A 27,357-nucleotide genomic window follows, 5' to 3' on the forward strand; every position below is an offset into this window, starting at 1 on the left:
TGTAATCATGCAAGCCAGATTCTGGTGGAGTTAGCTTCGAGCATTCATTAGCATGGCCCGGGCCTTTGACATACTGTGCTGATGGTTTATGCTTGTGAATATTCATTGTGCTAAATCCAGTGGCTTTTCTGCTCAGTCTGTTTTTTAGAGAGTACCATGCAAGATACAAAATCTCCTTGCAACCTATAATGTCGGGTATAACCTGGGGTAGAAGTTGGCTGCATTTGAATCCCTTTGCATGCACAACAGCAAAGTACCTGCAGTGCAAATGCAGGGAAGACTGGATAAAAGAAGAGGTAGTAGGATAGTCACCTGAGTTCACTGTGTGTGTGTTTGTTAATACTGGTCAGCTTCCACCCATCCTGAGAGCTGTCATGAGAGGGCAGGTAGGGGAAATGCAGATTAATTCTGAAAAAAACAAGGGAATCACAAAAGGGAAAAAGATAGTCCATGAAAGAACAGGCAGAGGGTAACAGAAAATGCTTCTGGAACCAGAGGCAAAGATACGTGAATGAACAAGTAGGAAAGGAGATGCCATAAGATTAATTTTTCTCTGTATGTACAGTGATCAGAGTCTGAAACTCTGAAATAACTGTTTGTGTTTCTGACATAACTTGGCTCTGTTACCTTGAGAAAGCCTGGTTCCCTAAGGGTGCTCTGAGAAACCCTGTTAGTTCTGCCATTTGAGCTAGGCTGTAGTAGGATAATAGGGGGGAAGAAATTTATTTTATTTAGGGAGGGAAATGACAGACCAAGTGACCTCCATCTGCAAAAAGTTGTATCAATGTCTATATAGAATTTGATACCCATTTTTTGTCTCTAAGACATACTGCAGCATGGTAAAGTATCTTAGTTTCAGCTGATAAACTTGTTCATAATATCTTTGAGCTTTTATTGAGCATCTTATCTGCAAAGTATCTTCATATCTTCTGGGGAAGATTTACAATATTATCTGAATGTATGACAACAGAACAAATGAAAGTGTTTAATGAATACAGAGGTAAGGCATGGATATGGATGTTTTTCTGCAGAAATCACTGAGTGATGTATCTTGGGAGGAGAGATGAGGGGGATGAGAAACCTGCACAACTGCTCATCACCTTGCCTCTAATTAGCAATCACTGTCCGAGGGCCATTTTTTTAAAGTACAGATTTATTATTTATTTTGCTAGGGATGATCTGTTAGCTTTCTTTTTGCACAAAAACCTTTGTAAGGTTCTGCTTTCTATGCTGGAGCTGGAAACTTCAAAAGGAAACGTAACCCTTCTTGTATTAACTTACTGCTATTTTATTGATAAGAAATATCAAGTGCTTATTAAACTGATCAAATACAGATATTGCTTGCTTCCATCACTATTGAAGTGAAAAGGTAGTTTTTTCAGACCTTTTAGAGGGAAACACTGCAGATTGCCAAGGTACTGCCAGAGAACTCACAAGGTGTTCAAGGTGAAGCAAGACGTAGCTGAAGCAAGTCTCTTGAGGATGAGGGAGGGAGCACCTGGTCACAGAAGTAACAGCATGGTATCTTCTGTGCAAAATCTATGTGCTTATGGAATGCTGTCTTCATTCCACTGAAGTCAGGAGTGTTGTCTTTGAACAATTTGGGCTAGGATTTTACAGTTTCTGTGGGGTTTGTTGTTTTTTTTTTTTTTTTTTTTTTTTTTTTTTTTTTTTTTTTTGTTCTTAGTGAATGCAAGCTGACACAGGTAAACATACATTCTTTGGCAATCTTAGCTGCTTAGTTGGGAGGGTATTTGCTATTTCTCATTTTGGTTTCTATTTTTACATTTGTACCATCCTCTGTGTTAACTAGTACCTGTGAGTGCTTTCAAAAATGCATCACAAATTAATTAATCTTGAGAACTCTTTCTTTTTTGATGCATTTTGATTAAAAAATGCCTAACTTTAAAATATAGGGTCCTGGATGCTCTGATACAGTACTCAATGACTTCTCTGCTTTTGTGTAGTCAGATCTTGAGAGAAAAAATGTCAGAAGTCTGTGCATTTATACTTGTCATTTTTCCTTAAAGGAAGAGCCATAAAAGGGGAGCATTTAGAGCTTTTCAGTTGACACCAGTCCCAGAGAAAATAGATTTATCTTAAAATCAGACAAAATGAAATATATTTGTTGTTTTAGTGATAGAGATTGAGGTCAACCCCTGAATTTTTTTTCAGTCAGCTCCTGAATATGGACAAGTAGCTAGCATGATCTAAAAGAGGGTGTTGTCGAAAGGCCATCATAGCAAGTGTAGGTATACCTTAGTGAACAGTCTACTACAAAGTATTTGGAGGGATTGGGATATGTGGGAGACAGTCATGAAAATCCCCGGGACTGGGGATGATTACACTGCGATCAGGGGTCAGAGGAAGGAATTGAGGTGGGGAAACTGAGCCTGCATATAGTGGGAAGCATTGTACTTTCAGCCACTGTAACCAAAGCTATTATATTTCAAAATGATAAGCCATGTGGAAAAATCAACTCCTTTTAATTTGACAATTCTTTGTGCTTAGCAGTGGTGCTCTTCTGAAACTCTAATGATATTGCTGGGGATATTATTTTTTAAAAAAACCCAACAAAATAACAACAAAACTCTTGGAAATCCTTTTTCGTGATGTTTAAGATATTGATAAAAAATAGACAAATTTTAAACTATTTATCAATGACTGTTTTATAGTGAATCAAATAAATGATTTTTTTTTCCCAGCTTTTCCCCACCATATTGTTGGTAGACTTTCCAGCTCAATTACTGGATACTTGAAAAATCATGTTTGTTCTGTGTTTTGAAAATGTTTTTCTCTTTTGACTAGAATTCTGATGATGGCTACAGTTAAATAATGTATAGAATTGGAAGGCTAAGTTTTTGTTCTTTGTTTTTCTTCTCCATTTCTAGAGTTTCCTCTTTTAAGAAAAATTTCCAACTGACCAATTAAAAACCAGCAACAACAAAAAACCACTAACAAGCAAACAAAACAAAAACCCCAAAGTACAGTTTCCTTGGGGAAGTCCAGTCTAAACAAGTATACGGTAATAAATATTAGCAGAAAGGATTTATTAGACAATCTTTAGTTAGGAAAGCTTCTTAACTCTTACAGCAGTCAGTGGGATTAAAATATGCTGACTTGAAGCTCTTCCAGAGGGCTTTTCTCATTAGCATTTCACTTGCCCAGAGAATTTCAGATTTGCATACTTTTTTTAGGTGCAGTGGGTATCATAGCTATTTGAGCAAAGTTAAAGCATTCCTAAAGCAAGAGAGTGCATTGGAATGGTGTTTTAAGAATGAAGTCCTTGCTTACTGCTTTCAGAGTCTTTGAAATCTTTCATTTATGGCTCATTTCCAATATGGAAGGAGTTTGTTTTCAGAGAAATATTGTTGCCAAGGGACAGATGTTGACTGTGTTGTGTTTAAAGCAGACTGATATTAATTACATACTTTTAGCTATTCTACTTCTCTGGATAACTTTAAAAGGTCTTTCCAGTTTCCAGAATACTTAGGTAAGCTCTCGGAACATGAGCACAGTGTCTCGGCATTTACGTGAAAAATGTATTAGAGAACTGGCAAGAGCTGAACTTATTTTTGTGCACAGTCAAGAAACTCTGTTTTCAGATGATTGCACTAATTAGTAACATAGAACAGCTTTAGCAAATGCTGTGGTTTCCCTCCCGCTCCTCTTTCATCTTTCAAGTCTTTATCTGAGTCAGTTGTCGAACAGCCTGTGTGGAGCACTACTTACTGCATTTGACCAGAGGAACGGGTTAATTTTTTTCAGAACTTATTCTGTGATTGAGGCAGCATGATCTGGAGCAATGTCAGTCTTTGGGGTTTTCCAGTTTCCCATTGATAATGCAAAGTTAATGTTTTGTGTTTGGGCTCTTTCAAGGATCTGTCTGAGTTACTTGCCTCGTCTACAGTTTTATGCCTGCTTACTTGAGCTGGGCTAGTGCTGGTGGTCCCAGTGACAGGACTGTCACTGCTCATCTCACCAGAACTTGCAGACAGTGTTGGTTTGGTTGTTTTGGGCTTTTTTTCAACTAGCTCCTGAAGACTGAGCCCAGCTCATGTTTCTTAGACCTCTGCTTATTTCAGTGGTTTAGATCATTTTGTTCTGTACTGGAACTGGTAAAATGCCACTTTCCAAGTATTTTTGCTTAATACTCAGTACTTTAAGAAACACTGGGTCAGGAGAACATAATGCATGTAACAGCTGTGCAGATCTCACCTTAGGGAGCCAACCCAGCAGCCTTAATCTGCTTTTGCAGGAGCCCTAGAGGAGAGTAAAGTAAGCTCAGCCAAAGCAGGTGAATTTTCCCTCCCAGCCCTCTTCTCAGCCTTCCATGTCTCTGCAGAGTTGTTTCTTCAGCCTTCTTATCCCTCCCTCAGTGGGATGAGTTCAGTGTGTCCTGTGAGTTTCTGGGAGAAGAGCTCCAGTGACGTTCTATGGGGCTGAACTCCAGCCCTGCTGGCCCCCAGCCCTGACTGCTGACCAGTGATCCATCCTCCTTGGAGCTACCTGGAGACAGCCCAACAGTTTATGCTCAACTTTTGAAACCTTCCTGCGAAGCTCTAGGCCTGGTGGACATGGATGGAGGCCTGCTTTAGTGGTCAAAATTATATTTTAACAAAAGGTTACATACTTATTGCCAGCTACAAGCTCTCAATAGAGGCATGTGTTTCTTCCCTCCATTCAGACTATGGAAGCTGAACTTCCTGTTTGCTTGAATCCCAATATAAAAACTCTTTCTTTCTTTCAGCTGCCGGTCGTGATCCTGTCACTCACTGACCTCTCTCTGCTTTCCTCAAAACTTGCTTTAGATAAAAGCATTAGCTTAATTCTCCAGACCTACTTATTTAAAAAACCTAAATGTTGCTCATCTCAGTTGTCCCTCAGGAGATGATCCTTGTATTCAGGAGTTGATGTTAACTGACAAAAGATTGTTGTGCATTTACGGTGAAGTTGTCCAAGTTACGTTAATAAGTTCGCATTCCATTTATGGATTACTGGGGAACATAAAACTGCCTACATAAAGCTGTACTATCTCATTAGCATTCTGGTCAAATATCTTTATTTGTTTAGGCAATTTCGACAGAAATATCTGAGTATTCATCTGATAATGACAGCGTGGGAGAAGGAGAGACGAGCCTGGCGACCACTACTCCAGGGTCCAGGAAGGGATTACAGCCGAGGGCAGGAGGGGACCTGGGGGATGTTACAGCACAACCGGCCAGCGAGTGGCTGCGGTCAGCACAGGCCCTGCTCCGCACCCCTGGGAAGCAGGCAGGAAAGGCCCCCCGAGCCCCCACCGAGTCTGCCAAGAAGAGGAAGCTACTGAGGTAAATGAACTGTCCACCTTAAGGAAATCTTTTGGGTTGTTCTTCTTCTTAAATTATAAGTGAAACAATACTTACCAAAGTGTTGGAATGTGCTTCGAGGGTAAACATTTTAGAGATGCAAATACGAAAAACGTTAAAGAATGTAATTTATCTGTAAACAAGCAAAAGAGGCAAGAAAGAACTAAAGATTTTAAATCTGTGGTGAAAGCTCTCAGTCTTGAACTCCTGTGTACAAATTGTTTGGTTTTTGCACTTCTAATAATGCCTTACAGATGTGTGAGTGGACGTACTTCTGTTTCAGATTCTAATCGTTTCACTGCTTTGTGCCCCTCCAGAAAGTCTGCAAAAATGCTGTACCTCAAGTTTTTGGGGTTGGTGGTTTTTTTTTTTTTTTTTTTTTTTTTTTTTGTTGGTTTTTTTTTTTTTTTTTTGTCCTCTCCAGATTTGTCAGGGCAAAGTTATCCAAAATACTGTAGGAAAGGAGTGGATGAGCAATAGTTTTGAAGAGTGTAGGACAAAGTGGTATGTAGGAATGGGAGGGCATGTTCTCAAGGTGAAATTTAAATGTGTGTAAAGTTAAATACATTAGAAAGTAACTGCTGAAAGAAAGTAGCCTGAGATTGAGCAGTTGAAACCTGATGTTCTAGCTAATTTCTTTGCAGAAATTGTGACTTCCTATATTGAATTAATGAAAATTGTGTTAACTTAAATAGTATTTGTGAAGATATGCCTCAAGCTGTGGAGACTACAATTACAAATGGTGCTGCTATACATCCCTGCTGTTGTTTTAACAGTCTGGTTCTCTTACTTCTTTTACAGCTGAAAAAGTACAGTAAACAATCACTTAAAAAGTAAATCTTTAGTTACTAGGCATACTTATTTTTCTCTGAAATATTCTTGGCTATTTCAAAATGCTGTCTGAGGAAACAGGTTTGGAAGTCCTAATTATGGAGCATCTCTGTACTTAGAAGTGCTTTGCTTGTGCAGTCAAGCTTTATTTCTTATTACTTTAGAAACCTCCGTACACAGCTGTACTAGGTCAGACCAGAGCTGTAACCCCCAAAAATGCCTTTTAGTGGCCAAAAGCAAGTATGTGTGACTGTAATAAAAACAGGACAAGTGTACACAGCGGTATTTTGCCCAGGCGCTCTTCCAGCTTTAAGCAGTTCTGGAGCTGTTTGTTACCCTTAGTGGGTTTGTCTTTTTCCGAGGTCCAGCTTCATTTGGTGACCTTTACTATCAACAGTCTTAATGCAAAAAATGTTTCATAGCAAAGATACTCTGACACAAGTGTATATGAGAATAGATTGCTTTAAAAACAGAACAAGACCGAGCCATCCACAATTATGTAGAATGTAATCTGTCTGGAATGGCCAGAGGAGCAGAGCTTACAGGGCTTTTTACCTTCCATCCTGTGGTTCCGCTTTGGGTTCCTTTGGGAACAGGGAAGCAGGCAGGAAATTCCTTAGTTATGAGTGTTGTTTATCTCGTTATTTTGCTCATCCAGGTAATTGTCATCTTTTCACTCTTCCTGTTCAGGGCATTAATTCCATGTGTCTCTCCCATCCTTCCTTTTACTGCTGACAGAGAACATTTTCATTGGTGTGGTAACAGTCAATGTAAGAGTTTGCATCCTCACTAGGAAAGCATGGGTTTTCAGTGCTGTGGATTGAAGGCCAGTTCAGGGAAAGGTTTGTCAGCTTCTTGATTGATGAAGTGACAATCCCTTCTTTGTGGTTAACTAGCTAAAAGCTACAAAGCAGCCACTGGCTTGTCATTTCTCCTTCCTTCCTACCTCTGCTGCAGATCAAGGCCACAGCAGAAAAAGCAGTGAGCAGGGGAATCATCCTGCAAGCTGGATCTGGCCCGTGAGCTTCCTTTCCACTCAGATGGACCATTTGGAACTGCCCAGTAGGTGGAAGAGAGCCACAAGTCTCTGCTTAGCTGGGCTCTCTTTCTCTTTCTCCTAGGCCAGTGCCTAGGGAAGCATGGACTGAGCAGAGGTGGCGCAGTGGTAGAGCTACCATCTTCCTGTGTGAATTCCTGTGCCATAGGTTCAACTCCAAATCCAGACTGTACTGCGTATGCTTATTTCATGGAAGAGTCCTGATGTAGGTAGAGCAGGTCTCTTTCCATTTTGTTTTCCCTTTTAAGAAAAATAGAAAATACTGCTATTTTCATATCTCTTTGCTATTGGACATGTGTAAATCTAGCTTCAAAAGTAGAGTTAATGTTTTCAAGAAATTTTAGCTTATATTTTCTGTAGAAATCTTACAGTCATGCTGCAATCTACATTTATTTTTGTGTTCTCTGATTGCAGCTATGCCTCTGTTACATCAATGGGTACATTTCTCTGTGCAACTTCAAAGAAAACCCCCTAACATATCCCCCCTAACCTCCCAAATCCCAAGCAAAACCAAACCGAACAAAGAAAAGAGCCATAAGAGTCTCTGGAAAAATTCAGATAAGTTCCATTCTACTGTCCTCTCCTCCTGGAAACCTCCTGGTGCTAAAATGGAAATGGGTAGTTGCCTGGATGGGTGGAAAGAGTATTGTTTGTTTCAGCCTATTCCAGATGCAATTGTCATACACTACAAAAATTGAGATGCAACCAAAGCAACAAAAATGTTCAGAAGTGAGCTAATTATGGATGACTAAAATAAATTTTTGTGATCCTAGCATAGGTAATTTGACTGTAAGTTCAACGCCTTTGAGTGTAAATAAAATGAGAAGCCCATCTATATCCCCAAATCAACATGCACAAAATCAACAGTGCTGCTGAGCCACATTTGAAGGGGTATGTTGCAATTCTCCTCTGTTAGGGGTTAAGTGGGGTCTCAGAAGACAATTGGTGTCTGAAGACAAGAAAGATGTGGCAGAAGCAATTCCTCCCCCACCATATATACTGCCCCCACCATATCTAATTTTCATATGTTTTCTTGTATCCCATGTAATGTTAGTTTTTCTTTTCAAAAATATTCTGAGTAAAGATTATTCTTTCTACCACAGTCCCTAGGAGGGCAGGTAATCTGTGTGGTGAGGTTTGGCCTTCGGGGGTGTTGGTGGTTCTGAAGAGCTGTGCTGTAGGAGATGCCAGTTTGTCATGCTGAAGGCAAAGCAGATCATCTCCCATTCACAGCCATCAATGCCACCACTCAGGACATCCTCACCTTAAACACTGGTATTATATGCTTGTGTAGTTGCCCTCCTCTATTTAAACAAGCCTGTTGATGGATGCCATGGGAGTACATAGTTTTCCCAGGTGTGCTGCCAGATCCATGTCCTTGTACTGCACCTGTGAGCCACTGAGTTGACAATTAGGTGCTACTAGTGGTGTTTGGTGCTGAAATGAATTGCCTTGGTGATCAGGTCAAGAGGTGTTGGGTTTACATGTTCCTGCCCTTTTTTTCCATCCCAAAGCTTCAGTTTCTCAGCTTGAGTCAGCACTTCATGGGAAAATTGTGCAAATGATTTGCATAACCTGAGGGGAGAGGGTATATATTGCAAATGACAGTTTTCAAGAAGCTCTTCTTGTTACATTTGGAATTCGTCTTAATGCTACTGGGTGAAATGTCTGAACTGTATTAGTTCCAAGTCTTTCAAAGTTTCTTTGTGAAAGAAAGGAGAAATGTAGAGTATTGCAAGTGTCAACGTTTATTACATAGATTAAGCATATAACTGGGTTAATTCAGTATTTATAGAGAAGAAAACTCAAAATGGATGTACTCGGCTTCTCTTGTCTACAAGTAAACCTTTCTTAAAGGTTTTCTGAATTGTTTGCTTTTTCCATTGAGATTTTATTTCCATCAGGAAAAAAAAGTCTGAGGTTCATTGTAGGAAATAAATATCTTAAGTTATAAAATGTTAACTCTGCATCTAAATCTGTCATGTTGCAAGAGCTTTTAGTTGTGAAGAATAAGCTTTAGCTTTTTGCTTGTTTTTTTAAATACTTGAGTGGCTGCTTATAGCTCAAGAGAAACAGGATTTCCCAATATTTTATTTTAAATTGTCCTATATCTACTTGTTTGCAGACTACTTACAAATCTGATCAGCTAAAATTAGCTTGTGTTATCAAAAGAGGAGAAAATTACAGAATGTCCTGGTACTATGTGCAGTAAAATGAAACCCAGTTGTCATATGAGGCCAACTGAGGTCCTGAAAATAAAGGAAATTGCCAAGGGAAGAGGGAGCTGGCACAAATGAAGCAGACTTTTACTCTAAAATTGGGACTGTTCTTTCTCTACGTGCATCCACAAGTGGCATAAGGGTGTAACAGCAGCAGACTAGCCCTTTAGATGGTCATGTTCTTATGCTAATTTTAACTATTGGATTAAGTTTTCTTTGCTAGCGAATTTCTTGTTGGATTAGGAAAGTATAAATGAAGAATATCATGGCTGCCAGTACTGATGTACCACTTGTCATCACTGGCAGTATACACAGTAAAATTATTTTGCACTTAGAGAAGGTTAAAATGTATTTTCTCCTTTAGAAAGTGTGGATGGTTTCACTGGGCCAAATGTTTGGTGCTAATAGGGGGAAAAAAAAGCACCATGTTTGTCACTGGTCACAGTCAGCAGAGCTTCATGAGGGAAAAGTCTTGCTTGTCAAATCTATTTCCTTCTACCATGGGGTAACCCACTGAGCTGATCTAGGAAGCCAGTAGATGTGATCTGTTTGGACTTTGAAAGCCAATCTTTAGATACTGTCTCTCACAGTACCTTCCAGATCAAATCCACAGCTGGATAACCATGGTGAGTGATGGGTGAACAACTGGCTCACAGGTCAGGCACAAAGGGTGACATCAACAGTGAATGGGGTGACATCAGGCTGGCATCCAGTCACTAATGGGGTTCTACAGGGCTCCATCCTCAGCCCAGCTCTCTTCAACATCTTCATTATCCACCTGGATGCAGGACTTGAAGTGATAATAAGTAAGTTTGCCAAAGATACTAAATTGGGTGGAGCTGCTGACTCCCTCCAGAGCAAAGAGGCCCTGCAGAGAGCGTTCCACAAATCAGAGGACTGGGCTATCACCAACTGCGTGAAGTTTAACAAGGGCAAGTGCTGGATTCTGCACCTGGGACAGGGCAGTCCTGGTTGTGTGTACAGACTGGGGGATGAGATGCTGGAAAGCAGGGCTGCAGAAAGGGACCTGGGGGTCCTGGTCACTGGCAAGTTGAACATGAGTCAGCAGGGCTTTTTTTATTTCTTTAGTAAGTGCCCCATGGAGTGGAAGGAGACAGCTGAGTGTCAGTTACTTCACCAGGTAATGTGCAAATAGGAAAGGAGATCTCTCCTTGCTTTGAAATGAGAGAAGGGAAAAATTGCCCAGTCTTGAGATGGGGATATATATTTGTTTTTAATTATGTGGAGTCCTGCATATACTGTGTTTGAGGAAAAAAACTCAGTAGTGAGATGCTTAAGTTTTGACTTCAAATTAAGTCTGTAAAGGAGTAAACTTGGATGAACAGGGGGGTAATTTTTCATAAGTGCCCTGCTAAATGAAAACCTTAATAAAAAAACACAAAAAGATCTCCAACATTTCAGAAAGATTGAAAATTACTTTTCAAAACACAGCAGACTCACTAATGCTCTTTTGTTGTTGCTTTCTATTAGCCTCATTGGAGTTGGGAGATAGGAACCAGCCTGGAAGTCACAGATTAGTCTCAGTATTACTTTTTGGTGATAGCTGTCACAAAACTCTTCAGTCTTGCTGTTAAAGTTTGTGGGAAGGGCAACTACCAGAACCTGAGCTGTTTTACAGGATGCTGAGCTTTCTTACAGTCTTCAAAGCCGTCTTTCATGTGGATATTGTTGGACATGGACAGTAAAGGCAATGTGTTGTTTTAAATACAGTATTTCAACAAACTCAGGTTTAGTATGGAAACAGGACATGAATTGCTGCTTTTAAATCTGTCTGCCTTCAGGGAATTAAAGGAACAAAATAGTTGTACTGGAAGTTTTGTGATTAAAAATAAAAAGGTGGTGGGCAGTGGAGATTGTATCTGAGCAGTTTGACTTCACCGAACAGCCTTTGCATTAACAATTTGCCAAATGTGTTCAATTTGCTCAAATTAAAACATTTTTGGGGGAAGTTTGAAGTGCTGGTCAATAATCCTAAACTAGTTTTTGTTATTTCAATGCAGTCTGTCACATCCCTTGATTACAGAATTGATACATTAGTAACAAAAATATATTTGCCAATTTTATATACACACACACCCGGGATGTTGTTTTACCTTGTATTCACAGCCAGGAGTGACTCTGCCTGTATAGTTCTCAGTATCTCACAGTACATGCACAAGTGTTTTACAGTGTAGGCACCTGTACTGTGCTGGAAGGGATGAGTAGTTTTCAAATTCTGTTGTTAGCAATCTGTCAGCTTGTGTAACAGAAAGCACCTTTTCCTTTGTTTTATGTGTTTGAGCTAAAAAGGGGATTGATCCTCCTGGGTTGCGGTGGTGTTTAAACTCCTTTGTTTCTACCTTTTTTAAAAGAAACAAACCATAAAGTACCAACTGTTGCTCTGGCCATACAAATTCCTTTTGTGCATGGCATGTCCTTGAACTTTGTTTTCTGATTTCATGAGGTATGAAACAGACAGCACAAAAACATTTCCAATGACCAGCTGAGAACCTCTCATAAATGCATTCTTAGTTACATTTTATGTTCTGCAACCAAGCACATGCAAATTGCTTTATGATGTTTTCTGTTTAAACTATTTTTAACTGCATTTGGAATGTGAATGGAAGGATTATGATTAATAAATATCAGTGTACTTTCTTAGCACAGAGGGCTGCTAAGGAAAGTCAGAGTTTTACTTTATATGGACCTTTGTGATAAGTGGTATCCTGATAACAGACATGGTTAGCAAATTAGTAATGAAGCTGTGAGCATCAGTGAGACCCTCCTGCTAGTCATATCAGCCCTGAAACAGCAATGATGTCTTGCTGTTGTGTGCAGTAGCCACAGCAAGGAACCAGAAACTTGCTTTCTTTCCTTCATGCTACAGGGCATTCCTGCTGTAGGTGTAACAGTGGTGGGCTTGAAGAAGAGTAGGAGCTGATTGACTGTACACAACATTTTCCCTGTTCAGGAAAAAAGGGGGAAATTAGGCTGTAAGCCAATAACAGCTGCTCTCTTCTGCAGGTACTTTAAGGCTTTCTTGCATTGTTTAAACTAATAAAATAAATTTCTCTGACTGGTGTCTGTGGAGGGAATGAAGTAGGAGAACACTCCTGTTGAACAGTTTTGTTTCAGCAAAACAAGTTTTTGAGCTACTAACTGTATAGTGTATTGCTACAGTCCAACCACAGGGTTCAGCTGCAGACTCATGCATGCAAGACTTTTAAACAAGCAATCTGAAAATGCATTTTTACTGCTGCATTTTTAAGCCTAGCTGAGCTGGCATCTACCAACTCCAGCATGGCTCATGTAGACCACCCAGCCAAGCTGAATTACAACTGCATCTGAGAATGGTTCCCTGGCAAGAAGAGAAACTGGGTGGACAGTTAGTTGGAGTTTGTAGAACTGTCTTGCCCACAAGTGTTGTGGTGTGGTAATGCTTCAGTGCTCAAGTTCTGGAGGAAAATATGGATGAGCACAGTGTTATCAGCAGAGTAGGTTATCCCATATGAAGTTTTGTGCTTGACTGTGCTGCTCTTGGAACCAAAGCTTCCATTGCACTTCTGTATTAGTTGCCTCTCTGTCTTAAAGCCCTCGTTGAAACCAGGATTAAACAAGGTTGTTAAGCTTACCGGGAACTTCACTGGAGGCCAATATTTTCTAAACATTCTTGTTTGTTTTTCTCCTTAATATAGCAGGGTTCGTAGCTTGTTAAGTGTGGGCTCATAGCTTGTTAAGTCTGAGTTCTTTATTTTGGGGCTTTGGGGGTTTTCTTCTTCCTCTGAGTTCTCTCCTCTCTGCCTGACACCAGCCATATCGATGCAGCAATGTAAACTGCATAACTTCTATAGGTCATTTTGGCTTAAATGGGGCTCTTGTGTTTCAGAGTTCGTTCTGTGATCTGCTGCTTAGATGTTTAGCCATTGCATCTGATAATTCTTGTGATAATTATAATTTTGCAATGGATATAGTTGTTCATTAAAAATTCAGCTGACACTGCTAACTACTTTTTATATAACGTATTGACTTGTCTGCTGATGAAATTGCTTAATAACTAGTAACCAAAGAGATTTTTTTACAACTCACCTGAAGTTCTGCTTAGCCTTTTTAGCTCCTTCTCAGTTTCCACAGGTGTGTGTCTTCCCAGTTTCACATTTACAATGTGAGTTTTACCAAGCTATTTGTCTTTTTTAACTTAGCCAAAAAATTTTCTTCATGTGCACAAATAGTCATAGGGTGGTTGTATGCTATCTCTATTGATTCCTAAACCAGTTTAACTCAAGCACACATTTCACCTTAGTAGAAATCTTTATTAATAGATTCAATAGTACTTGTGGAGAAACTTTACACTACAACAAAAGAATGAAGTAGGTCTTTATGCAAATAACTTCTTTGAAGCCAAAGAAAAATGCTCAAACACTCCCACAGTAACCCAAAGACAGCTTCCAACACATACATCTTCTTGTTCTTAAAAGTGAGAAATTATGTCTTCTGGCTTTGAGTCCAAGAGTAAGAATTGCTTTAGTGTTACCTTAAGTGTATTTGTGCTAGATGCCACTCCTCTGCTCCTCACCTTGGGAATGCTAAATTAATTTCATCTTGGAGAGTGTTCAGACCACTGAAACTGCACACTTGACCCAGCTTGTGAAATGAATCATAGGGTCAAGTATGGGTAAAAGAATATTTTTGTGATCACTCCTTGCCAACAGAAAAACAAATCCGTGAGGGAAAAGAAAACCCAACCTGTTATAACTAGTGGTTATACTGGTTTGTTTTGAATTTGCAACTGTCTCTGGTGTCTAATAGGATCTGTTCATAAGTGCAAGGGAAAGTTAGAAACCTTTTTTTACACTCCTCGTGTACTGGAGACAGGACTGAAAACATGAAGATTTTGGACACCCGGATACTGCAAATGTTTTATTGTGTGTTATGACCTGAGGTGTATGATTTTTGGGAGTAACTCCATTAGAAAAATCAAAATTAGGAGAGCTAATCTACAAAATGTAATTTTACGGTATGATTCTAAGGGTCAAAGCATACATACACATCTATACATCTACATCTGTCCTGTGGCTTGTCACTTGGCAAAACCAAGTATTGATTCCTGGCAAAGCTGAGCATTCCTTTGTCCTCTGCAGGGGCGGGCTAGCTGAGAGATTATGTCGGCTCCAGAACAGAGAAAGATCTGCCATTAGCTTTTGGAGGCATCAGTGTATTTCAGATGATAAAACCCCCTCAGGTAAGGAGCATTACACAATACCACTGGGAAAGTATTATACCTACTTGTATTTATCTATGGCCCAAGTAGGGGTAAAAGTGAAGTTTATATTATTTGCTGGTCTTTCCTGACTTGGGTTTAATGCTATCTTGATTGTCTTCTGAGCTAATAATTGCATTTCTGGTAAATATGAAGGTTTCTAACAACTCAGTCATCATTTGAATGCATAAGGTAAAGGATATATTTTAAGTAGCCTCCATCTAAGTTCTTCACAACTCCTTGATTTCCAGCATCACATGGAAAAATGGTGTTTTCAGCAGGTTTTGGGGTTTTTTTTCTTTCTTTATAATCAACTCTTTTTCTTTGCTTGTTCTTTTTGCTTTGTGATCACTTCTTGCCAACAAACAGACATGGATAAAAATTTGTGGATAAGTGCTGAAATTGTGAATGACACCAAGAGTGTGAAGCATAACTACAGTGGTCACATCACTTAAAAAGAAACAGTGGGAGTCATGCAAATTAGTTACTGGTGTCTGATAGCACCACCTTTCAGTAGTGTTTCTCGAGAGGTAGCAGATTCTTAAGAGTTTAAGTATAAAGAAGTAGTTAAGTTCTTGCATCAACTGCTGTGTGTGTGGCTATAGTCTACAAAATGTCAAGCATTTATTCTATATTAGGCCAACTGCTTGTTTTTGAGCATCTATTAACTTGCATTTGTTTTTCAGAAAGTCCTCTAGTCCTAATTTGAAAACATGTGGTTAAGTGAATCTATCATTTACCTTGAGAGTTTGTCCCCAGTTCTACTCCCAAATTTTTAAAGGTGGTTTTTCTTCCAAATGTGAATTTGTCTGGCTTCAGTTCCCCTGTTTTGTTTCTTGTTTCTCCCTTTCAGATTTCTTTAGTATGTGACATTTTCCCTTTCTGGCACTTGCATAGCAAACCCTCTGCTGCCTCACAATTTTCGTAAACTAAACAGACTGAGCTCTCTAAGGGTCTCTAAAGCATTTTCATCAGTGTTCAAGTGACTTTCATGGCTTTTTACTGTACCCTCTTGAACTGTTCAGAAGGGTCTTAGGAACAAGGATAGCAACTCAGTATGTGTTCTTCCAGTTTTAGTCTCATTAAAATCATTGGCCAGGTCCAGTTCACTTCTCAGCCTCCTGGGTATTTGAGGCCTGTGATAAGTGTTTGAGTCTGGTTTGGCTTTGGTCACAGTATGGTGCTGGGACTTCACCTTGAATTGATTGTCCAGTGTGATTTCATAACCTCTACAGCTGTTTTTCTTCTGAGATGCTGTTTCCCACTCTCCAGCTACTCTTTCTGTTTCTCCTTTCTAAACACAAGGAAATGTCTGTGCTGTAGCCTGGTTGATTTTACTTAAGTAGTCCAGCTAACCATGCAGTTCAGACCACTGTGTAGCTCAAGCCTGTCTTCTTTTAGTCACAGATTTGCTTGAGTTTGTGGTATTCACACAGTTTCTTTATGTCACTGATTAAACCATTTAATACCATGAGTGTTTACTTTCAAGTCCTGCTGGAATTGCTGTTACTCAGTTATAATTCTCCACTGGTAAAAAGCTCTAACTGCAATTCACAAAGTTAGCTCTCAGAATTTTAATTTTTTTTTGCATTTCACTCAAAGGGTGCATTACTCATAGTGAAAATGGTTGATTTTTCATAAGAAGGTTGTATGATTTAAAGTGACACCCAAACTGTTGGCTAAAGCTCAGTCTCCGTATCTCACTGGAGCTTTAGAGGTCTTACATCCCTTGGCCATTTGCATGCTGTGTGTTCAAAATGCCCCCCATGCAGAATAGCATGTTGTATTTCTGACCTTAATTCCTTGCTTATTTTTCCAGTCACTTTGCCTAGATCTGATGTCAGGCTAGCTGGTCTCCAGTTATTGTAAGCCACTTTGTTTGCCCTTCCTGAATAGTAGCACAATATCATCGTCCTTTCAGTCTTCTGGAATTTCACCATTATCTGAATACTCACTAGAAAGTGACATCAGGGAACCAGAGATGTCTTTAGCCAGCTCTTTTCAGAAATGCTATGTTGAAAATTATACAGGCATGCTCACTTAAAATCATGAGAGGTTACTCCATCATTTGTATGTGGTGTGAGGACATCCTCTTGCTGCTTCTCAAATATGGGACAGAAATAGACATTGAATAGGCTTGCCTTTTTAATGAAATGAAGATTTTTAATGTATTGTGTAGTAACAGACCTGCAACATTGCTAACATGCTAATATTCTTTTTGTCCTAGTTTCACGTGTCATTACAAAACCTTGTGTTTGGCTGCTCAACATTTTGTTAGACCAGCTTCTAGGCTGAAATATTCCATGCTAAACATCTGCCCCTGGCTGAATTCCTTTCTTTGATTCTTCTTCTTTCTTTCAGAAAATGAGTCAGAATTCGTTAGCATTTTATGAAAAAAAGGCTATGGGAAAATACCTTGCTCTATTCTTAAGTATGTTTAAAAAATACTGATGAGTGTCTTTAAGATGATTTAGTTTTGGCAGAAGATGAACTATTTCTGGGATATGCCTTTTCCATCATAAGAAAATTGTACAAGAAGTCTTTAGGACAAACTACTGTTTCAATTAGCCTGTAAGCTTTTGCTAAAATTTATGAAAAATGCTGAATATGCCATAAATTTAGGAATACACTTCAACTTCACAGCTTAAATTTCACTTCCAATTCTCAGTCGTTATTCCAAAGTACAGTGATTATAAAATAATCATCAAAATAGCTGTGATAATATTTTGGGGATACTTTTTCATCTAGAGCAAAATTTATTTTTGATAATTGTATTCTTAGAATGGCCATAATGTTTCGTGTCACCAAAATGAAATTGATGTTTGGTTTGGAGAACATCGGTCAGAATGGTTGAAATTTTAGTAATGTAACTGGATAACCTTCTCTTTGTTTCTAGTGAGGAATGTGAAGTGTCAGCACAGCAAATGCATGTCACTTTCAGCTTTCATCTCTTTAGGTTCAAGCTAAGGGTGTCTCACTAATCTGAGAACCTTCTTGAATTTTGTTTCCCCTCTGTTTTGCCCAGTAATATTTCGAAGCCACGTTGTTTCCAGGACTGTTTCTGACTTCGGCACAGAATTAGAGGAAAGAACTTCTCAAATAACAAACTCATTTGAGTTACTAAAGAAGCCTGAAGATTATTGTGGAGGATTGAAGTCACTTAATTGCTGGGAGAGCTGTCACATCATTTTGGATATCCCATAGCGTGCAGACCAGAAGTTCATTGCTAAAGCAACGGGGAGCAATTTCAAATGAGATCGGTTTAAAGTCCTCCTTACATCTGAGATTTAAGGAAAAATTTTTCCAAAGTTCTGGCTGTCATCCCCACTAGACATTTCATACTGCAGAATTATATGCCTTTATTTTGCTGTTGCTTACTTTTAGGTTGTATCCATGTCCATATTATTCAAAACCCCTAGTTTTCAGCTTTATTTTTTTAAAAAATTCCTGTCTGTTACCTCCCTGACCCCTTTCTGTAAGTAACCATTGTGGTTTGGCTGCCTCTTGGTCACTAGGATGAATCACTGCCCAGAAGAGAGCACCTCCTTTCAGCACGCACTTTCTGGTGTTTATGCAGTGCACAGGGTCTCACTTTGGCTGACTCATTCTGCGGGGTAGAAGAAACCTTTGTGCTTTCTCAGATTTTGACAATTTTGTGGCAGAGTCACATTCTACAGCCAGTCCCTGTGTTGGAATAGGCACTCACCAAGGACATGGGTTTCTGCAAGGTGATTGGGAATCCCACTTCTGTAAATCAAGGCAACCATACCATGCAGAGGCCTGAAGGGAGGGAATATCAGGGTTTGCCCATGCCACACAGCGTTGGTTGGATGCTTTCTGTGGTTCAGCTCTAACAGAGGCAAATGTCAGGCTCTGCCACAAATCCAAAATTTTCTGTTCTTCACAAGATGTAAAAGGGGAGTGGTGGTGCAGGCCACATAACAGCAAGTCTCTCATCAGCCAAGCTGATGGTTTGAGGGTACTCTGTGCAAGGGCTTGTAGACCACTTGCAGGCTTTTTTCTGTATGCAGTGCTGCAACTTCCCCATAAGTTTCCTGTTTGGGCAAAGAGGAGATCTGGACAGCTGAAAGACAGAAAGAGAAAAATAAACCAAACCCACAACAAAAACCCAAACCTTTTTCCTGTCAACATCTGCTGGAATAAAAAATCGTGGTTTTCTGAGTTACATTCAGACAACCTTCCTGTCTATAGGGACGGGACACTAATAATATTTAAAGCAAACTCATGTAGATTCCTACTGTAACTTCTGAAATTTTGCTTTCTATACATCCTATCTTCTATTGGTTTTCTTTGTCTTGCAGCTGTCATCAAAACAGTTCTTCACCTTAAATGCAGAAACATTTCTCTAGCATTTGCAGTCTGATGCAAGATTTTGGTATTTGTTGACCCAAGGTTAAGATTCACGATTGTGTTACAACTGAATTTGAGAGTAGTGAATACTGAACTGACAAAAGAGCAAAACCATTGATCTTTCCTTCCAAACTGCTCCTTCCTCTCAGGGAAAAGTGACCTTCAAGGGGCAACAAATTTTTGGTTTGCTGAGGCAAGTGGAAACACATACATGAGGGGAGGAGGGTGAAGCCCTGGAGATGAGGACAGGGTTTCACATGTAACATGTGGAAGGCAGAAAGCCTTAGGGAAGAGGGTATAAACAATCACTCCCTCTCTTCCAGTTTCAGTGACTAGTTAAGATGATGGGAAGAAAGGATTTTAGCAGCCTGAATGCCATGAAACATGTACCTGATGAAGAAAACACGGGCAGCCCTTAATAGGGTTTCCTTTACTATGTAAAATTCTTCTAAAAACAAAGAAGTCTGAGATTTGCTAGTTGTTGCTTATTTTCTTAATTCTTGATAGTTTGTTTTATTACTTAAGAATTAGTAATATAAATTAGAGACATAGCAAGTGGCCAGATTTCTTTTTCCTAGCCAACTGTCTGAACTTGTTACAGCATTGGAAAGGAAAAAATCAAATGTAAACTTGTCTTCTTCAAACAATAATCTTTGTATTGTTTTTGTTTTCCTATGAGAAACTATAATGACATACATTGTCTCTTTAAGTAGCTTGCATATGTTCTTATAAAGAATGTGTAGTGTTTAAAGCAAAGCCAAATTCAGCAGCCTTTTAAAAATTAATATAAATGTGGCAAGAAGCCATCATGCCTACGAGAGACTTGTTGTGTTTCTGAGAAAAATCTTCTTGAATGGCTTCAGAAGTTACCAGCCCAGGAAGAATAACAACATTTATAGATCAGAATGGCAACCAAACAGTTTTGTACAGGCTGTGAAAACCTTGTAATCCAGGCCTGGTTTTCAGCATTGACTTTGGATTTCAAGGACCTGCTTGGTATCTTCCTGCTTGCTGAGTTTGTTATGCCTGCACCTGCAAGTTATACATGAGGGAGGAGGAAGAACAATAATGAGATGCCAAGCAAAAGAATGGTTTTGTTTTGATTCATGCTTGTAATTTGACATTTTGTACTTTTTACGCTTGAGAATGAAAGTAAAACTTTGTGGCTTGAACCAGAAAGTGGTTGGCTATTCTTCCACTGCAGATAGGATGTGATGTCCCAGGAGGGTGTCTACTAACTGCAGTTTTGGAACCACATTTGACAATCAGAAGTTAAATGATGTTGGGATGAAATAATGCCTTCAAAAAAATAACTGAGCGAGACAAATTTGCAAGAGTGTTGCTAGTTTGCTTTATTGAACAAGGCATAAAGTGGAATTTTATTTGTTACCTTTATAATTCCATAATGTGTGTCTGACCTATTCATCAGAACCAAAGGCCGAAAGTGACTTTCATTCTTTGTGCAGTGAGTACTATTCCCAACCTCAATTGCCCACAATTCTTTATACTTTCAGTGGGAAAGTTTATTTTATAAAAACTTTTAGCTAGGATTAGTAGAAATTTGACTTGAGTGTAACACCTCTATTTTGCATAGTGTGTATTTCTAAAGAATTTCCCAGTTAAGAGGAAGTATAACTTCTCAGCCATGTTTTTTGGAAATGTCAACTAGGTATGTCAGGTACAGTACAAATTTACTTCTAAACTGCAGTTCATGTATATGATTTGTTTGATAGTTCTTAGTTTGATAATTGAGGAAAAGTGACGGTAATTTGTTTTTCTTAAAAGCATTTGTCCTTTCCCCATATCATTCAGATAGCACTAAGATAAAGAATTATGACTGTTTAGCTGGTAAGAACAAATACAAATTGTCCTCACTGTTTTTGCACAAAGCATATATTTGTTAGCAGTTTTTCAAATATTAATGTGGCTTCAAGCAATCTCATCTTCCTCCCTTGCCTTTTCTTATGAGTTTGTCATGGTTTTATTTAGAAAGCTCTCCTTGCATGAGTGTAGTTTTTTAATTGATTTTAAAGGAAGGTGGGGAAATAGTCTTCCTTTTGCCTCATGTTGTGCTTGCTTGGTCTCTTTTATCCGTGTGACTTGTGAGATAAGTCTTGTGGCTGAGGAGTTTTATTTTGTCAGTCTTGCTTTTCATGATAGTTCACATGTATACTTGTAGGTGTTTATATGGTCCTTATTACTGTAGACTTTTTGCTATCACAATAGTAATAATTTCCACTCTGTTCTCCTTCCTGCTTGCATATGAGTTGGGGTTTTTTCTGGAATGCTCAGGAGAGCAGAGCCATTCACTGCTTGGCATTTTCCTAAGCTCCAGTTTTCTTTTGTGTTTGTAAGATGTGGTCTGTGTTGTTGTAGTTCACTGTTTTCTGCATTGGTACTGTGGCTTTGGGAACTTATTTATGCCTTGTGTCATGTGATTGTTATGTTCAGATGTAACATCCTTCAGCCCTGTGGGTGAGGTGCATTCTTGCAACATTGCAAGATTTTTAAATTTTCAGGAAGAATGGAAAATTGGAAAATTTAGGAGTATCTGTTGTCATAAATGTGGCTTTGTTTTGCTCTTGTTGATGTGGTGGTGTTACTCTTACTTCTGCTGGTCTGATCTGCGTGGAGGTGCACTGGCTATTCCAGCTAGCACGTTCAAACCATGCAGAGTTCAGTTTGATGTCCTGAAACATTTTGTCTCACTCTGTAGGTCTTGTAGACATTGCTCTGCTGCTGGAGTTCTATTGACTGGCTCTAAAGAGAGTTTGTTCCCTTTGAGAACTTTCCATTTAAGGCTACAGGTGCTCTTTTGGAACACTGGAACAGCAGCATTTTAGCAAAATTCACTGGAGTGAGGTGAAACTGTATGTGTTCTTACTGAGATCGACATTTGATACATTTCTATACATCAAGTGCCATGGATTCTCTCCTTGCAGTGTGCTCAGCTTCCTGTCACTGTATCACTGGAGAAACATAAAATATGTGGTTCCCAAGAGATCATAATTTCTATATTTTCCTCCTCATTTGTCTTCCTTATTGGTAGTTACAGAGTTATTAAAACAAACTTTGGAGCTGTATTTCAGGCACTGAAGCCAGAATGTCTGAACATTTGTTTTTTTTAAATTGAGCTCCCTGATGGTTTTTTTTTTCCTTTTCTTGTCTCCAAACTGCTTTTTGGTTGTTGAGAGTCAAAGCACGCTGGCTTTCTTCTTAGCCTTCGTCCTAGGCTGCCCTTGGCATGGCCAGTGCATCATCTATGAGCATGTACATTCAGTGTTGATGTGGCTTAAATATATGTGTCTGCTGTGAAGCCACTATGTTAGGTCTGAACCTTAAGGGCATTCAGTCTGCCAGAGACTGTAGAGTCATCTGAAGTCTTCAAAAGGCTCAAGACCTCAGGGTCTGTGATCCCCAAAGGAATGGGAAGCTTTTTTTGTCATTTTTTCCCCTCTTTTTTTTTCCTCTTCTTTTTGTTTGGTTTTTTTTTTAACCCTCCTGGAATTCAGAGTAAATGCAGAACATCTTCAAAGTACTGTGTCGAAACACTTTTTGATGCCATGGTATATGACATGGTATATGACTGATGGGCAGCATCACCCTGTGTACTAAAGGAATAAACAAAAAATAAGTGCCCAGGGAAACTGATGCATTCAGTGTGAAATTTGTTTGTTCATCTCCCAGGCACTGGAATTATCATTGCAGTTTGAACTACTTCATGTCTGGGTTACAAATTGGGGTGAGAGACCAACATCCCAGAGGACACCTGGAATTAAATAATTAGCTATGTATGTCAGAGCAGATCTGTTAGGTGGTTAAACCAAAGTGCCTCTAGCTTAGGATCCTATTTCTGGTAGTGACAAGAGCTAACAAAATGCCTAGAAAAAATGTTAACAGGGCTATCACTCCGTGATATTTTCCCAAAGTATTCTCTCAATTACCTCCCACAGACCTCTGACTCAGGAACTTTCTCTAAACCAGAATTACTGTCTGTGTTCTTAGTAGCTCTAAATAAAAGTTTTTCTCCTACCAAAAAGTTACTGGTTGTTTTTCTGAACCCACACATACAATATAGACCTGTTTTGATCACACAATTATGGAGCATCAGGCTTTTTTGGAAATTATGCCCAAGGTCACCGCCAGGTTTGTTCCATTACTACTGTTGCCAAAAAGACCTTTCCCTGATTTCAAAGGTTCTGCTAACAGTAGCAGTGAGAGTTTGATGTTCCATTTGCCTAGGTTTGGATCAGGATTTCTTTAATCTTTGTCAGAGCTTCTTGTTTCTTGTCTGGGAGGTGAGGGAGATTCTTGCCAATCACAGCAAGGCTTCACCAAAGATGCTTCCTTGCTTACATGGCTTGTTCCTCTCACGTCAGTCTCTCTTGTGGATTTCACTCCTTCTGGACCCACACTTACAAAGTGTGGAAGAACCGAATTGTTTGATCATGGTCCATCTAGCGATGATTTCTATCTGTTTCCTTTCAGTGGGTGGCATTTATCACAGTGGTGTTCTGCAAAAGGTGATGTGACTAACCTAGCTCCTAACTAGTACCTGATTTTTCTTGTACACTGTCCTTTCCATGACCAATATGTCGATTCAGTAGTGGCCAGCATAACTTTGTGAAGGTTTCTCTTCTTACAGAAAATTCTGTGAGAAGTGAGGGAGCATTATAGGCCTTGGTGGCTGATCCCCTCCTTTCAGATGGTGTTCTTTAGAGGACACATATTGTACCTCTCAAATACCTCTGCAAAATTCATACTCAGCCAGATTTATCAGTGCCTTTTTGTCTTTCTTTGTAGCACCTTAAGCCTTGTGTATCAGGGATTGAATTACACTTCATGCTCCTGGGATGAATAAACCCTGTCTTTATACTCATGGGGCCAGATATTTCAAATGATCCTTGATCCTGTGTCAGTGGATGTTTTCTCTGACTTTCCAGCTGACTCTGTGAAGGCTACAGAGAGATGCTGGAAGGGGCAGCTGTCCATGTTAGGCTGTGTTCCAGGACCAGTGAGCTGCAGCTCTGTCACCCGAGCTCAGAGCACCCAGGGCTTTGCTGAGAAATGCACCTATGTCTCACACTGATCAGGCTGATGTGGGTTTCCATCTTTATCTCCCTCAAGCATTTCACTGTTTCAGAGGCATCTGCATTTCACTGTTTCAGAGGCATCTGGAACCAGAGTGAATATTTGTAAAAGGTCCTTCACTGAAAGCATGGTCAATCACTAGAACAGGCTCCCCACAGCACCAAGCCTGTCATTTCAAGGAGCATTTATTGTATGATTTAGTGTTAGGTGATCATGTATGGAGCAGGACTGGAGGATCCTTATGGGTCCCTTTTAACTTGAGATGTTCTATGATTCTGTAAGAGCTTTGTTAAGCAGTCCTCAAATTGCTGATTGCTTCTTCATGGAAGATTTCTAAATGCATCAGGCAGCTGTATGCTCACTCTCTGTGAGCATGCCTGTGTACTTGTCTTTCGGTGGGAGAATAAAGGTTACCTTCAAGTAAGTAAACTGAAGTGGCTTTGCAGTTAGCTGGATTAGCTCATTGATTTTCATAGAAACTAACCCTGAAGAAAGAAATCCATGAGTGTTCTGGGCAGCAGAATGTGAAATGAAGAAATTTGCAGTGTAGGAGTGGGCACCATTGCAGCACAGTTATTGACTGCACCTTTTAAAATGCATGCAATTGTAAGGTATTTTTCCATATTTAATATGACTAGGTATTGCCATGAAACATGCACATCTGTGTGTTTGCATTTCTTGGGCTGTAATTCTGCTTTGCAAATGAAAGTAAGTGAATGATAACTTCAGCAAGCAAGTGGGAATTTATGTAAGTTATCCAAGGCTGAGGGAGAATATTGCAAAACCTTAAAGTGAGCTTTTCACATGGATGAACAAACAAGTAAACTCTGGAAACCATAGAATTTGCAGTGATCCAGCCTGTCTCCTCACCCACAGATTTGCCCTTCAGTGTGCAGCCACATATGTTTGATTTATTTTTGATTGACATAACAATACAAGAGCCAAATGTATTAAAACTGAAGCTACATTCTGAACTTTGGTGTTTCATCATGTGCCAGCAATCCAAAGTGCTTTTCCATGTTGTTCAAGAGAGCGCTATCATCAGCAGTAATAATAATTTCAGCGTAATTAAACTAAACTATCTCTGTGCATCTAAATAAACAAATAGATTGTGGTTCTGTAGAATGTGCATGTGTGCCAAGTGTGAGACTTGGCTACTTGTTGAAATTGAGATGTTTTTAGTGTAGAAGCATTCTGCTTCATTTAGTATCAGCTCCCGGTATTTCCACCAACTTCAGGCTTGCAAGAGACTCTGGTGTCTTGGTAGGATATCTTTTACTCCAATGTCTTTTAGAGACTTTCATACAGATACAGTTCTTGATTTACCTAGTATTTTTAACTGGTTTACAGTCAGAGCTATTTAAAGAAAAATGTTATTAGGCTGTCATTCATTGTCATCAACCTGCTGTATCAGCTGAATAACGTATAAGCTGCTGACCAGTAAGAATTGTCATAAAATTCTGCATGTAAGAAATGCATAGTTCAGAAGTGATGAGCAGTCCCTTTCACAAGTGTCTTAATACTTTTTTTTTTAACAAACTGTTGGTGCGTTTGAAAATTGAAACCGATTTTTCTGTGACTTGGTTTTTAAAGTGGATGCAAATGCAAATTGTGCAGTATGTCTAGAGGGAAGAGGTAAGTGCTTAGTTACTTTAAAGGATGAGAATTTTTGTGGTCAGGAGAATTTGTTTATGCGTGCCAAATGACTTGGGGTTGACAGAGGACCACAACTGCAGCTAGTCAGGCAAAACAGAATTCAAGTGAGAATATTCTAAGCCCTTCCCTTCAGGCATAGAAAACTAGTCAGCGCGCACCCTTGTCAGAATTTTCACATAAGCAAACATTAACACAGTGTAGGGAGTATCTGGAGTGGCACTGTGATGTCACAGCTTTCTCTGAGAAGGTGACAGCAGTGAGGAGCAGCAGCAATGACGACCATCTCTCTTCATCAGTCAGTTTCAAAGGACTTGGCAGAAAGGGTTGATTCTCCTACTTCTCAGATCTGGAAAAGGAGGTCAAGCTGTAATGGCTTGGACAGAACTGGCTTATGTACATCTTGTGTCAGACTGTCTGGTGGAACCCTTTATGCTGCTGGAAAATACCAGTTCAGGGGAAGCAGAATGCTTTGCAGAAGTATGTTGCATGTGATGAAAAATTGGTTCACATGAAAGTGGTTTTGAGAACAATTTAGTTTTATATTTCCAAATTGCTTTATTTCAGTTTCAGTATGAAATTTAATAAAGACAAGGACATAATTTTTTTATTTTATTTTTGTAGAATTCAACTTTATTGAATAAATTCGAAAGGTTTTAGGGCCCAGTTTCTTTGGTTCGGGCTTCTTGAGGGTTGGGTTAAGTTTTTTTTAAAGTTTCTCATAAACTCAAACTAAAATATTTTGATTTATTTTCCAAAGGAAAAACATTCACAGTTGTGAAATGAGCCTTAAAATAAACAAACAAATAACTAGTACAGCTCTGCTGTTAAGTTCCAGTATCACGTTCACTGTTCCTCCCCTGTTTCTTCTTTGCTGTGGGAAGACAATAATTTATATCAGCTGTTTTTCTTGGGATGTTGTGTTTCTCCCAATGCAACTTGTAAATCAAAAAGGGTACAACTGGGGCTCTGCTGCCCTTGTCCTCTGGGACCCTGTCTTGCCCCACTAAATGCTCATAGCATTCAGCAGGGTAACAACTGTTCTCCCCTCAGTGACCAGAGTGCAGAACTGAGTAAGGCTAGGTGAGAATGAGAATAAATCTTACATAATCTTACAGCTCAGGCTGAGGTCTGTCTGGGTAGCTGCTACCCTATGCAGACTGCAGAGGGACCAAGGAGTCCCTTTTCATTTCAGTGCAAAGTTGTTTCTTGTTCAGTGTAGACAAAAGTGCTTAGAATCAATCTGTGTGGATGCCTGTATCTGTTCACATTGCTTTAAAACAAGAGCTTTCTGCCCTGACTGCCTACTGATAAAATGGATGATCAGTTTTGCAATAATTATTTTTAGGCAGTGCATCTTACTCCTTCTTTCTCAACATTTGTCCCTCAATGTGAATCATCAGGTTTTAGATGCTTTGTACTCTTCTAACTTGGTTCCTGACAGCTGCTGCTTTGAGAAAGGTCAAGGAAGGCAAACACAACTTCACTTCTAACACAGTGTTTGGTTATTCTGTTTGTAAATAAATGCAT

At 39.4% G+C, this 27,357-nt stretch overlaps 1 protein-coding gene across 2 annotated transcripts in view; it reads left to right on the forward strand.

Annotated features, from left to right (window-relative positions):
• Window positions 1–27,357, forward strand: part of SPIDR (scaffold protein involved in DNA repair) — a 196,390-nt gene that overhangs the window by 47,567 nt on the left and 121,466 nt on the right. For both annotated transcript variants that reach the window (XM_082291139.1, XM_082291140.1), the window contains exons 6-7: window positions 5,074–5,330; window positions 14,594–14,694. In XM_082291139.1, the coding sequence (XP_082147265.1) occupies window positions 5,074–5,330; window positions 14,594–14,694 (358 nt within the window). The remainder of the gene's footprint in view (window positions 1–5,073; window positions 5,331–14,593; window positions 14,695–27,357) is intronic.

Source organism: Coloeus monedula, assembly GCF_965178545.1.
Source record: "Coloeus monedula genome assembly, chromosome: 1".
In the NCBI taxonomy this organism is placed as follows: domain Eukaryota; kingdom Metazoa; phylum Chordata; class Aves; order Passeriformes; family Corvidae; genus Coloeus; species Coloeus monedula.